Here is a 13625-nt window from a genome sequence, read left to right as displayed (position 1 = left end):
ATCCTGTTTCCCATTAGCCACATTTTTGCGACCAGACATTACGTTCCTCGAAAGCCTTTATTGATTCCACGACTCGCTCGACGCTTCGAATTCAAGCCGTTTCTTCGCCGAATCCGCGCTAATACTTCGCCAGTATCCATGCCGTATCTACATTATCTTAATTTCCGATGGAATCACGTGTTTCCGGAAAGTGGCTTCGTTTCGGAAGTTGCTGCAACCGAGCCGTCTACGTCAGCACGACTCACAAAAGCGAAAAAAGACTGCATTTAAATGAAGCTGCCACACTTTTGCCTTTGTCCATTGGCTGCATTAGGAAAATGAAGAATATTTCTTCCGGCTCGAAAAATGTGCGGCGACTTGCTTCTAAACGAGTAAGTCGGGGGACAAAGGGATGCTTGATGTAAAAGCGTTCTTTGATACGCGAAACAATAGCGGGATAATAGAAGCTGCATCGGCGAGATGCATTTTGCATAATTTCGAGTGGGAAGATGGAAAGCGGACACGAGTTGCGTGCGAATTTAAGTGGGAGCTGGTTTCGGGCTACGGAGCTGGGAAATGAATTTTTCACGAGAAGTGGCGTCGACGCTTTTTATTTTTTCTTAATTATGGCTGGAATTTTCTTACGTGTATTAACGCTGATGTTTGTTTCAGATGAGAGGTGTCTACAAGATGATCACTAGCTAGCAACGACAGAATGACCACCAGGTAAATCAATCTTTAGCTTTGTCAAAAATAAACGATAAATGTATATTTTTATTGGACACCGGTTGTAAAACATCGTTAGAAACATATTTGTCCAGTCGTCGCCTGATAGATAGGCAACCCACAATTCGCCGTAACGCAACGACATAATCGAGATTAGCTCTCTCGAATGAATTCAGACAACAGAAGTAAGTCAGTCGGAAGACAAAGTTTGAAAGCAACATACTTTACTTTGTAATTAATGTCCTCAATCTTTCCATGTCTTCGGCAGCCGGTGCTCCCTTTAAAAAGGGAGTAAACGAAGCTAATCGTCGCCGACCCTTTGATTAATAACAATTACCACCTTATATTTAAATTCCTGTTTAATTAACCCTTTCACAATTATTACAATCTCTTTTTACTTTTAATGAAAGGATATTGTATTATCCCTCATATTCATAAAAGCCAACTTTTCCCTCAAATGTGTACCAGTGCTGCAAACTTCATTTTCCACTTGCCGCCCCCAAAAATTCCGACCACTTTCCCGCCCTTAAGCAACCAAAGTAAACATTATCAAATTCGACGGTATTGATGCGATCAATTTCCGAGAAATGCAGTGTCACTTTACCCTCTGATCGGGTGTAAAAAATAGGCATCCCGTAAATGTAGCCAATAAATAGGAAAAAACACCCGCCAATCTAATGCAATCAGATAGGGCGGCGGGGAAAGCAATCTCCGATAGCAGGCTCGGTACAAATCCAATAACAACCTGCAGTGTTCCAGGGACTCTTCCGGTGTGTCGCCATATCCTGTGTCTCTTACGGCCGCGCCGCCACAACGGCAATCTTAAATGGCCCGGGGGCATTAACGCAACTATAACATTGATTTTGCCGCCGCCAACGTAAGTCGGTGGAGGAGGGAGACCGCAGACGGAATTAAAGGGACTCTTCTCCCGTTGCTTCGCCTCGCACCTTGACACAGCTTCCGATCGTTTTAAGTGCCTCGAGAACAATATTTCCGGAACCGAGAACGAGAACACTCGCTCGAAGTGCGATATCGCTTGCGTAACAGTGAGGGCAAGGGCAAAAAAAAGAGCGCCCAACGTGGGGCTCGAACCCACGACCCTGAGATTAAGAGTCTCATGCTCTACCGACTGAGCTAGCCGGGCTTGTTCATAGAGGTGCGCTCTGTTATAAATAAACAACACTACAAGACTAAAAATAAAAATTTACCTTGTTTTGTTGCATTGACTTATATTTGAGCATTTTTAAATGTGATGTCGCGTTTTTAACGTACGATTTTTCCTTGTGTCACACTCGAATTGCGTTTTTTTTAATTCAAGATATACCGATATACTGGGTGTCTGGAAAATGGCGAATTAACTCTCCGTTACGCTCTTGACAATCAGCGGGTGAGTCTGGGAAAAATAGTAAAAAATTGCACCTCACATTTTGGCGGAGTTATAGTCATTTCATTATCACAATAACTAGTAATAAAACTCTAAGTTAATAATTTCGCCCATGACCATGTTTAATTACCATTTCAGTTAAAATGTACAAAGATATGGTTGTGTTGTTTATGTAATAGTTTGATAACATTCCATTTGACAACAATGTTTACCTGATATAAAGCGAAGGTACAAATCAGTACAAGTCGAGTAAGCAGTTAACAACGTTTGACACATGAAAAATTGTCAAAATTTTCAAAACTGTACCTTTAAAATGTTAATTTTATAATTTTAGGATAACCTTGAAGGAATCTGGTACTTTGTTGCTGGATGAATTTGAAAAAATCTTTTGTTTTATTTTTTATGAATTTGAAAAGATCTTGAGTGCCGTAGTTTTTTTTCTTTAATTCAGGAGACTCTGGGTACGGTGTATTATTTTGACAGCCTTTGGAGACTTATTTTTGTAAACTATTTAAAACAATTTTGGGAGGCGTTGGTGTCCTACTTTTGGAAAATTCTGACCTGACCTGTTTTTGAGTTAACTTCGGAACTCCTTTTTTTTTTGAAAAATTTAAAACAATCTTGAGTCTTTAGGTATTCCTGTTTTTGGAAAGAATTTGAAAGTGCTTTGGAGCCTCTAGTCTTTTCTTATAATAATTTAATTAAATTCCTTACAAGATACGTCATTTGCCAAAATCACTCTTATCAAAACAAGTACTAGCCCCGCCCACCCGCTCTCTATTTTCTTAGAAGGTATCTCATCTGCCAAAATCACTTTTATCGTAACAAGTACTAGCCCCGCCCACCCGCTCTCTATTTTCTTAGAAGGTATCTCATCTGCCAAAATCACTTTTATCGTAACAAGTACTAGCCCCGCCCACCCACCCTCTCTTTTCTTAGAAGCTATGTCATCTGCCAAAATCGATCTTATTTTAGCAAATACTAGCCCCGCCCACTCACCCTCTTCTTACTCTAACGATTTTATCTCTTAAATATGAGATCCACCTCCCATTCGACTAGATAAAATTGGAATGGGAATACGAACTAATAGAACGTAGACTGTTAAAAAAACGTCAATCGTAATTTTTTTGTTGTAATATTTGTTATAAGATTTATTTCTTATTTCAGGAGCAACGAATGAGAAAACGGGTGGGTGGGCGGGGCTAAGTTTAATTTTTTCCTACAGAGTCTTTTATAAGCAAGCAATAGCCCCACCCACCCACCTCCTCTTCATTCCAGTGATTACGCTTAATAATGTTCAGTCATTTATCAAAATCAGTCTTATCCTAGCAAATACTAGCCCCACCCACCCACCCTCTATTTTCTTAGAGGGTATGTAATTTGCCACAATCATTCTTATCTTAGCAAGGTCAATCGTAATTTTTTTTTGTTATACTATTTGCTATAAGACTTATTTCTTACTTCAGGAAAAAACAATTAGAAAACGGGTGGGTGGGCGGGGCTAAGTTTAACTTTTTCCTACAGAGTTTTTTATAAGCAAGCAATAGCCCCACCCACCCACCCGCTCTTCATTCCAGTGATTACTCATAATATTGTTCAGTCATTTATCAAAACCAGTCTTATCCAGCAACTACTAGCCCCACCTACCCATCCTCTATTTTTCTCAGAGGGTTATAATTTGCCACAATCATTCTTATCTTAGCAAGGTCAATCGTAATTTTTTTGTTATACTATTTGCTATAAGACTTATTTCTTACTTCAGGAAAAAACAATTAGAAAACGGGTGGGTGGGCGGGGCTAAGTTTAATTTTTTACTACAGAGTCTTTTATAAGCAATCAATAACCCCGCCCACCCACCCCCTCTTCATTCCAGTGACGACTCTTAATATTGTTCAGTCATTTAGCAAAATCAGTCTTATCCTAACAAATATTAGCCACGCGTAGAAAACAGTGTGTGTGCAATTTTTCAAAAACTTTCCAAAATTTTTTTAATCTTGGAGTGACACGTTCTCTCACAGCTTTGATGGAATCTATTTTACAAAATCGTTCTTGGTGTGTTTTCTGTTTGAGATACCGTTCCAAAAAGTCAGCGCTATGGAGTACCACAAGGGTATAACATGGAAGTGTTTAATGTATACAAACGAAATTTTTGAGAAAATAAAAAAGTTACTGACTGCGAAAAATTACAACGCAATTCCCAAAAAGCCTTTGAATGGTCTTAGCTTAAGAAAATAAGCGGAATAAGAACTTCCAGTTTCACACGTTTGATGAAATTAATTCGGGCCTTAGATTAAAGAACTGCGATGTTCAAAATTCAGCAGCTCAAAAGATCAAACAAAAAATAAGAAGAGTTTTAGAAAACCCAAAGACATTAAAAGTCTGAAGAAGAAAGAAAGCAGAATTCAACAAATCAGGTGGAATATGAATGAACTGATTTGATCTGTTCTGACCTGATTTAACACGACTTGAACTGACCTAACCTGATCTAACTTGACTTGGTTTGATCTGACCTTACCTGACCGGACATCACACAAGAAACTAGAGGGCGGGTGGGCGGGCCTCCATCGTCTTAGCGGGTATGTGATTTGGCAAAACGATCTTATTTTGGAAGGTACAACCCCGCCTTCCGCCCTCCATTTTCTTCGAGGGATCTCATTTGCCAAAATCAGTCTTATCTTAGCAGGTACTAAGCCCACCCACCCACCCTCTCTTTTCTTAGAAGGTATGTGATTTGCCAAAAATCAGTTTTATCTTAGCAGATACTAGCCCCGCCCACCCACCCTCTCATTTTTAGAGGAGATCTCATCTGCTATAATCAGTTTTATCTGAGCAGGTATGTCATTTGCCAAAATCGGTCTTATTATAAAAATATTAGCCCCGCCCACCCACGCTCTATATTATAATGTGATCGATTTTATTTTAGCAAATACTAGCCCCGCCCACTCACGCTCTTCTTACTATAACGATTTTATCTCTTCAATATGAGATCCACCTCTCATTCGACTAGATAAAATGGGAATAGGAATATGAACTAATAGAACGTAGGCTGTTAAAAAAAAACGCCAATCGTAATTTTTTGTTGCAATATTTGTTATAAGATTAATTTCTTATTTCACGAGAAACGAATGAGAAAACGGGTGGGTGGGCGGGGCTAAGTTCAACTTTTTTCAACAGAGTCTTTTATAAGCAAGCAGTAGCCCCACCTACCCACCCCCTCTTCATTCCAGTGATTACTGATAATATTGTTCACCCATGTATCAAAATCATTATTATCCAGCAAGTACTAACCCCACCCACCCACCCTCTATTTTTCTCAGAGGGTATATAATTTGCCACAATCATTCTTGTCTTAGCAAGCGTCAATCGTAATTTTTTTGTTATATTATTTGCTATAAGACTTATTTCTTATTTCAGGAAAAAACGATGAGAAAACGGGTGGGTGGGCGGGGCTAAGTTTAATTTTTTCCTCCAGAGACTTTTATGAGCAAACAATAGCCCCGCCCACCCACCCCCTCTTCATTCCAGTGACTACTCTTAATATTGTTCAGTCATTTATCAAAATCAGTCTTATCCTAGCAAATACCAGCTTAGCGTAGAAAACAGTGTGTGCAATTTTTCAAAAAATTTCCAAAATTTTTGAAAATCTTGGAGTGTTACGTTCTCTCACAGTTTTTATGGAATCTTATTTACAAAATCGTTCTTGGTATGTTTTCTGTTTGAGATAACGTCCCAAAAAGCCAGCGCTAATATCGAAGTGTTTAATGTATACAAACGATTTTTTTTAGAAATTAAAAATGTTACTGGCTGCGAAAAATTACAAACAATTCCTAAAAAGCCTTTCAATGGTCTCAGCTTAAGAAAATAAGCGGAATAAGAACTTCCAGTTTCACGCATTTGATGAAATTAATTCAGGCCTTAGATTATAGAACTATCATGTTCAAAATGCAGCAGTTCAAAAGATAAAACAAAAAATAAAAAGAATTTTAGAAAACCCAAAAACATTAAAGGTCTGGAGAAGAAACAAACCAGAATTCAACAAAGCAGGTGGAATATGAATGAACTGATTTGACCTGTTCTGACTTGACCCAACAAGACCTGAACTGACCTAACCTGACCTGACTAGACTTGGTTTGGTCTGACCTTACCTGACCGGACATCACACAAGAAAACAGAGGGCGGGTGGGCGGGCCTCCATCATCTTAGCGTGTATTTCATTTGTCAAGATCAGTCTTATATTAGCAGGTACTGAGCCCACCCACCCACCCTCTCTTTTCTTAGAAGGTATGTGATTTGCCAAAATCAGTTTTATCTTAGCAGTTACTATCCCCGCCCACCCACCCTCTCTTTCCTTAGAGGATATCTCATCTGCCAAAATCAGTTTTATCTTAGCAGGTACTAGACCCACCCACCCACCCTCTCTTTTCTTCGAAGGTATGTCATTTGCCAAAATCGGTCTTATTTTCGCAAATACTAGCCCCACCCACCCACTCTATTTATTATAATGTGAATTATATGTTCGTTTGTAAAGTGGGAATGGGAACTAATGGAACGTAGACTGCTAAAAAAAAGCGTCAATCGTAATTTTTTTGTTATACTATTTGCTATAAGATTTATTTCTTATTTCAGGAGAAAACAATGAGAAAACGGGTGGCTGGGCGGGGTTAAGTTTAATTTTTTCCTCTAGAGTCTTTTATGAGCAAACAATAGCCCCGCCCACCCATCCTCTCTTCATTCCAGTGACTACTTTTAATAATGTTCAGTCATTTATCAAAATCGGTCTTATCCTAACAAATACTAGCCCCACCCACACACCCTCTATTTTCTTAGAGGGTACATAATTTGACACAATCATTCTTATCTTTGCAAGAACTAGCCCCGCCCACCCACCCTTTATTTTCTTAGAAAGTATGTCATTTACCAAAATCAGTCTTATCTTAGCAAGTTCTAGTTCCATTCACACGCGTTTTTTTCATTCTAACGATTTTATTTCTGTCAAGTATGAGATCCAACTTTCATTCAGACCAGATAAAATGAATCACTGAAATGGAGGCCGGGTGGGTGGGGGTGCTTAGGCTGTAAAAAAAGAAAAAAGCGCCAATCGGATTTTTTTTAATATATTCTCCATTATTTTATATATTCATAGGTATCCAGCATAGAAAACAGTATTTATGCGATTTTTCAAAAATTTTTGAAAATCTTGTCACTTGCCAAAAAGATCTTATTTTCCACAATCATTCTTATCTTAGCAGGTACTAGCTCCGCCCACCCACCCTCTCTTTTTTAGAAGGTATGTCATCTGCCAAAATCAGTTTTATCTTAGCAAATACACTGATGACTCACTTTTACAAAAAATGATCAAAATTTGGAAACACTGCGAGCTTACTTATATGCACAAGGGAGGAATTTTGAACATGTTCTCTAGTGTTTAATTGGTTCTGCTTTAATGGATTTTTTTTGTTGGTTTGTTGTTGTTTAAAATGTATAAATGTCTTATTAAATGATTTTTTTTTTAGTAATTTTTTAATGAAAAATATCAGTCACCATTGTTACTAAGAAATCAGAAAGCCGGATGTATTCACGTCACGCATTGGGTGCGTGCAGTGTTGCAAACTTTACTTTTATAAAATCACGAACTTTTTTGTTATTGTTTTGGGACTCCCGAACATAACGTACGTAACGTACCGAAGAGTTAGTCCACCATTTTCCCGACACCCGGTATATAAAATAAGACTCTTACCACTTTTCTGAATGAAAGTAGTTATTTTGGCCACAAATAGTCAACGTAGACCTGGAGTTCCCGTAAGACTAGCTTGTGACAGATGATGGGGGAAAGTTTAACAGCATCAGCCAGAATTTGTCTGACGTTTCAGTTACCCTTACCTTTGCCTATTTTTCCCGACTAATCCGCCTAATTAACAAAATCCTGGTGCTGTTATCCAAACTCAACCAACAGAATCATGTACTTATAAATGTAACATTTTATATCTACTCTCTGAAATAAGCTCGAAATGACGAAAGTGAGTCAATCTCCGGGCCCCCGCCGCCGCTCATCCAGAAACAGAGAGCATTAGCCGCCTCCAGAAAGGCCCGATAATAAAAACCGCCGTCCATTGTCCGTCGGCGGCGGCGGAATCAACCGCAAGGAATGCAGACATATTGAACCCGTGTGCGACCTGTAGATAGGCAATAGGCTTGGCAAGGGTGTGGTGTTTGTGGCCGCGTTTTCAGACAAGGACACTACAGAGTCTATTCACAATCCTCCCTAATCGATGGAAGGAGCAAATTTCGTGTAATAATGTAGAGAGAGCACTCGACGATCATCTAATATTTACATGTTCCGGGTTATCGCACATTCTTTACGGTCATCAGTAGTAAAACGTATTTTAGACTGCTTGGGTTAGGTCTTGTTTAATATTTACGACACCGTCCTCGCGTGGGATGACCGCGTTATCGGCATTAATGTAAGGAACGTCTTGTCACTTGCGCTGTGGAGGATGTTTGGACATTTTCGCAACAATGACACGCGAGATAAGGTTTTTTTATTGCATTCTTTCAATCATCGCCTAATCGCATGTCCGAACATATGGTCAGCTGTGGGGTTATGTCCGGATTAAAGATTAATCAAACACAAATAAAAACAAAAAAGGAGGAGGTTTGCTGACTCAACAAAAAGTGCAGTTGCATCAGTTTGAAAAGGGAGAAAATTTTGAAAAGTCTGAACACAGTTTAAAACGAACCCTGTGGCGGTGTATTTTGGGTTGCATAACCACTTTAGCGTTTTATAGCGCCCAAGTTTAAACCAATTTTTTTCGAAATTATTTTCCTTTTTATCTTGAATTTTCGTTAATTCTCAATTCAATAAATAACCGCGAAACATTTTACACAAAAATAAAATAACAAACAGCTGAACAATGAATGAGGTCAGTGAATTTGGCGTCCAGATGTTTCGCTTCGTTTTGTTAACATTACTGACAAATTTTTACGGAACTTAGTTGAATAGAGTGGTAAAAATAAAACTTGCATAACAAATTATCACCCATTTTAATAAAACCTGACAACGAAAAACGAAACATTGTATGAAAAGCACAATTTCACAGGGTCAACCCCTTATCAGTTATTGAAAAAATGAATCGAAAGTATTCAAACATGAATAACGCCGAGTAATCGCTGATAACGTAAAACCGTTACAAGTGTCATCCATTATGTAATTTCGTGCTACTGTAAACGTTGCGTAGGACCCGGATGTAGCACATTTTTCCCAAAAAATCGCACTCACTGCATTAAAATTTCAACCCACCTCTGGATAAGCCCCCAAAGCTCGGCTTCCGCTTTTAACCAAATTTACACTCCCCGTAGAAATCAGCGCTCCGGGTTGCTAAACAGGTCAAAGCCAGAAATGTGTTCTTCGTTTTTGGTAATCTTTTACGTTAACGATCGGCGTCGCGTCCATAAATTTCGTCACGTTCCAGCTCTCGGAGTATTGCACTTAACAACGCGACTGGGTCGTGGAGGAAATTTTTGTATTTTTCCGAGTTTATTTTTAGGCGTAATTCACTACGCGAGTACACGCGTAACGACCGGTCTAATGCATTTAGAGCTGGTTGCAGCGTTCCAGATAGGTGAATATTTTCGGAAATTGAAGTGTGTGCGATTCTTGTTCTGGCCGGCAGTTATCAGAAAACAGAAGCTCTTTTGTACCTTTCACATGAATTATACAAAGTTTACTGGCCGGGCCTTTGTAGTAGACACAAAAACAGATTTATTGCTGTTCAAATCCGTAATTCCAAAGCAGTTGACCCAGAGCAGACGCAGATTGAATATCTTTTGTTTGGGGTGTTCGGCAGAGGCGAGTTTTACATTGTAACGTAGTCAAAGATGAAAGTGCAGTGTCTTTGGATTGATAAAGTTCATTAATTCTTAATCTGCGACACTGGGTAGGGAAATTTGTTCTTAGTTGCTTTGTCGTTCTTAGCCTCAAATTCTCCTTCAAGAGTATTGTTGTGCTGGAACGAGAGTGAAATTCTAAACTATGTTCAACAATTTCAAGAATTGATTATTATATCAGTGCGTGGTGGCTCAAAGGCGGCTTCGGTGTATCAGAGTGGTTAAGGCTACGCAATCAAGTCAGAATAGATGTATTTTTAAGTTACTTTATTATTGGTCATGAGTTCTTCGGAAACTGAACATATTCCAGTTATCAAATTTATTATTAAATCATATAGGAGTTTAAAACACCCGAAATAAGAAAGAAAAAATGTTTACTAAAGTTTAAAGAAACTCAAGAGTCCTCAACATTGTGATGTTTAAAAGAAATTACATAAATCTTTTGAAAATCTCTTCATATGGCAAGAATTTAAAAAAATAAAAAAGTAAAGACTTCTGGTATTCTGAGGAAAGGTGTTTAATTTTTGAAATAATTTAGAAAAATCTAAGGGGCCCCTGGTGTTCTATTTTTAAAATAATTGAAAGAATCTTAAGGGCGTCTTGATTCTTTTTTAACTAAATACTAAAAATCTAAGCGCTACCTGTTGTTTTATGTTTAAAAGAACTTAAAAAATCAGAGGAGCGTCTGGTGTCCTTTTTTTTAATTTTAAAGAATCTCAGAAGTACTCCGTGTTTTATTTTTGAAGTAATTTAAAGAATCTCAGAAATTTGAGATATTTGGTCTTTAACATTTGAAATAATTTAAGGAATCTCAGGGGCCTTGGGTGTTTCATTTTTAAAGTCCTTAGTTTAGAAATTCTCAGGGGCGGTTTGTTGTTTTAGTTTTTAAGTAATTTAAAGATCTTCAGGATTCCTGGGTGTTCCATTTTTGAAATAATCCAAAGAATCTCAGGCTCTCTGATCTTTTACCTTTGGAATAATTTAAAGAATCTCGGGGGCTCTAGGTGTTTCATTTTTAAAATACGTAATTTAAAGATTCTTAGGGTCGGTTTGATGTTTTATTGTTGAAGTAATTTAAAGATCTTCAGAGCCTCTTGGTGTTCTATTTTTAAATAATCCAAAGAATCTCAGGCTCTCTGGCCTTTTACTTTTAGAATAATTTAAAGAATCTCCGGGGTTCTAGGTGTTTAATTTTTAAAGTACTTAATTTAGAAGATTCTCAGGGGCGGTTTGCTGTTTTATTTTTGAAGTAATTTAAAAATCCTCAGGGCCTCTTGGTGTTCTATTTTTGAAATAATCCCAAAGACTCTCGAGCTCTCTGGCCTTTTACTTTTGGAATAATTTAAAGAATCTGGGAAACTCTGGGTGTTTCATTTTTAAAGTACTTAATTTAAAGATTCTCAGAGGCGGTTTGGTGTTTTATTTTTGAAGTCATTTAAAGATTGTCAGGGTCTCTTGGTCTTCTATTTTTGAAATAATCTAAAGAATCTCAGGAAACCTTGCTATTTTATTTTTGAAAGAATATAGAAAATCCCAGGTTCTCTGACCTTTTACTTTTGGAACAAATTAAAGAATCTGGGGAGTTCTGAGTGATGTTTCATTTTTAAAATACTTATTAATTTAAAGAATCTTAGGGGAGCCTCAGTGTTCTATTTTGAAACAATTTAAAAATCTGAGGAGCTCCTTGATGTTTTATTGTTGAAAAAATTTAAAATATCTAAAGGGCATCTGGTGTTTCATTTTTTGAAAATCTTAAAGATTCTTAGGATCTTCGGGTGTTTTATTTTTGAAGTAATTTAAAGATCTTCAGGGCCCCTTGGTGTTCTATTTTTGAAATAATCTGAAGAATTTCAAAAGACCCTGCTATTTTATTTTCGAAAGAATATAGAAAATCCCAGGTTTTCTGGCGTTTTACTTTGGAGCAAATTAAATAATCTGGGGAGCTCAGGATGTTTCATTTTTAAATACTTCAATTAAAGAATCTCAATGGAGCCTCAGTGTTCTATTTTTGAAACAACTTAAAAATCTGAGGAGCTCCTTGGTGTTTTATTGTTGAAAGAAATCAAAATGTCTCCAGAGCGTCTGGTGTTTACCTTTTTAAAAGCTTTAAAGACTCTCAGAATCCCCGGATATTTTATTTTTGAAGTAATTTAAAGATCCTCAGGACCCCTTGGTGTTCTATTTTTGAAGAAATATAGGAAATCCCAAGTTTTCTGGTTTTTTACTTTAGGAACAAATTAAAGAATCTGGGGGCTCTGGGTGTTTAATTTTTAAAGTACTTAATTTAGAAGATTCTCAGGGGCGGTTTGCTGTTTTATTTTTGAAGTAATTTAAAGATCCTCAGGGCCTCTTAGTGTTCTATTTTTGAAATAAACCCAAAGAATCTCGGACTCTCTGGTCTTTTACTTTTGGAATAATTTAAAGAATCTGGGAAACTCTGGATGTTTAATTATTAAAGTACTTAATTTAAAGATTCTCAGAGGCGGTTTGGTGTTTTATTTTTGAAGTCATTTAAAGATTGTCAGGGTTTATTGGTCTTCTATTTTTGAAATAACCTAAAGAATCTCAGGAAACCTTGCTATTTTATTTTTGAAAGAATATAGAAAATCCCAGGTTCTCTGATCTTTTACTTTTGAAACAAATTAAAGAATCTGGGGAGTTCTAAGTGATGTTTCATTTTTAAAATACTTAATTTAAAGAATCTTAGGGGAGCCTCAGTGTTCTATTTTGAAACAACTTAAAAATCTGAGGAGCTCCTTGGTGTTTTATTGTTGAAAAAATTTAAAATATCTAAAGGGCATCTGGTGTTTCATTTTTTAAAAATCTTAAAGATTCTTAGGATCTTCGGGTGTTTTATTTTTGAAGTAATTTAAAGATCCTCAGGGCCCCTTGGTGTTCTATTTTTGAAATAATCTAAAGAAGTTCAAAAGACCCTGCTGTTTTATTTTCGAAAGAATATAGAAATTCTCAGGTTTTCTGGTGTTTTACTTTGGAGCAAATTAAATAATCTGGGGAGCTCAGGGTGTTTCATTTTTAAATACTTCATTTAAAGAATCTCAATGGAGCCCCAGTGTTCTATTTTTTTAAACAATTTAAAAATCTGAGGAGCTGCTTGGTGTTTTATTGTTGAAAGAAATTAAAATGTCTCCAGAGCGTCTGGTGTTTAACTTTTTAAAAGCTTTAAAGACTCTCAGAATCCCCGGATATTTTATTTTTGAAGTAATTTAAAGATCCTCAGGACCCCTTGGTGTTCTATTTTTGAAAAAATATAGGAAATCCCAAGTACACTGGTATTTTACTTTAGGAACAAATTAAAGAATCTGGGGGCTCTGGGTGTTTAATTTTTAAAGTACTTAATTTAGAAGATTCTCAGGGGCGGTTTGCTGTTTTATTTTTGAAGTAATTTAAAGATCCTCAGGGCCCCTTGGTGTTCTATTTTTGAAATAATCTAAAGAATTTTAAAAGACCCTGCTATTTTATTTTCGAACGAATATAGAAATTCTCAGGTTTTCTGGTCTTTTACTTTGGAGCAAATTAAATAATCTGGGGAGCTCAGGGTGTTTCATTTTTAAATACTTCATTTAAAGAATCTCAATGGAGCCTCAGTGTTCTATTTTTGAAACAACTTAAAAATCTGAGGAGCTTCTTGGTG

General features: G+C 37.0%; 1 protein-coding gene and 1 non-coding gene across 2 annotated transcripts in view; one reads left to right on the top strand and one right to left on the bottom strand.

The window, feature by feature from the left end:
• The window catches only part of LOC135126003 (uncharacterized), a 196615-nt gene that overhangs the window by 35089 nt on the left and 147901 nt on the right, over positions 1 to 13625 (top strand). Inside the window, exon 2 of the mRNA XM_064051792.1 lies at positions 652 to 705. Coding sequence (XP_063907862.1) covers positions 695 to 705 — 11 coding nt within the window. The 5' untranslated portion in view covers positions 652 to 694. The remainder of the gene's footprint in view (positions 1 to 651; positions 706 to 13625) is intronic.
• Trnak-cuu (transfer RNA lysine (anticodon CUU)) lies at positions 1777 to 1849 on the bottom strand. Its single transcript has one exon. It is a non-coding gene; the product is annotated as a tRNA-Lys (tRNA).

This window comes from Zophobas morio, unplaced genomic scaffold (assembly GCF_036711695.1).
Source record: "Zophobas morio isolate AGI-343-1 ecotype UQ-CSIRO unplaced genomic scaffold, CSIRO_AGI_Zmor_V1 ptg000010l, whole genome shotgun sequence".
Taxonomy (NCBI): Eukaryota; Metazoa; Arthropoda; class Insecta; order Coleoptera; family Tenebrionidae; genus Zophobas; species Zophobas morio.
This window is presented reverse-complemented; position numbering and strand designations above follow the sequence as displayed.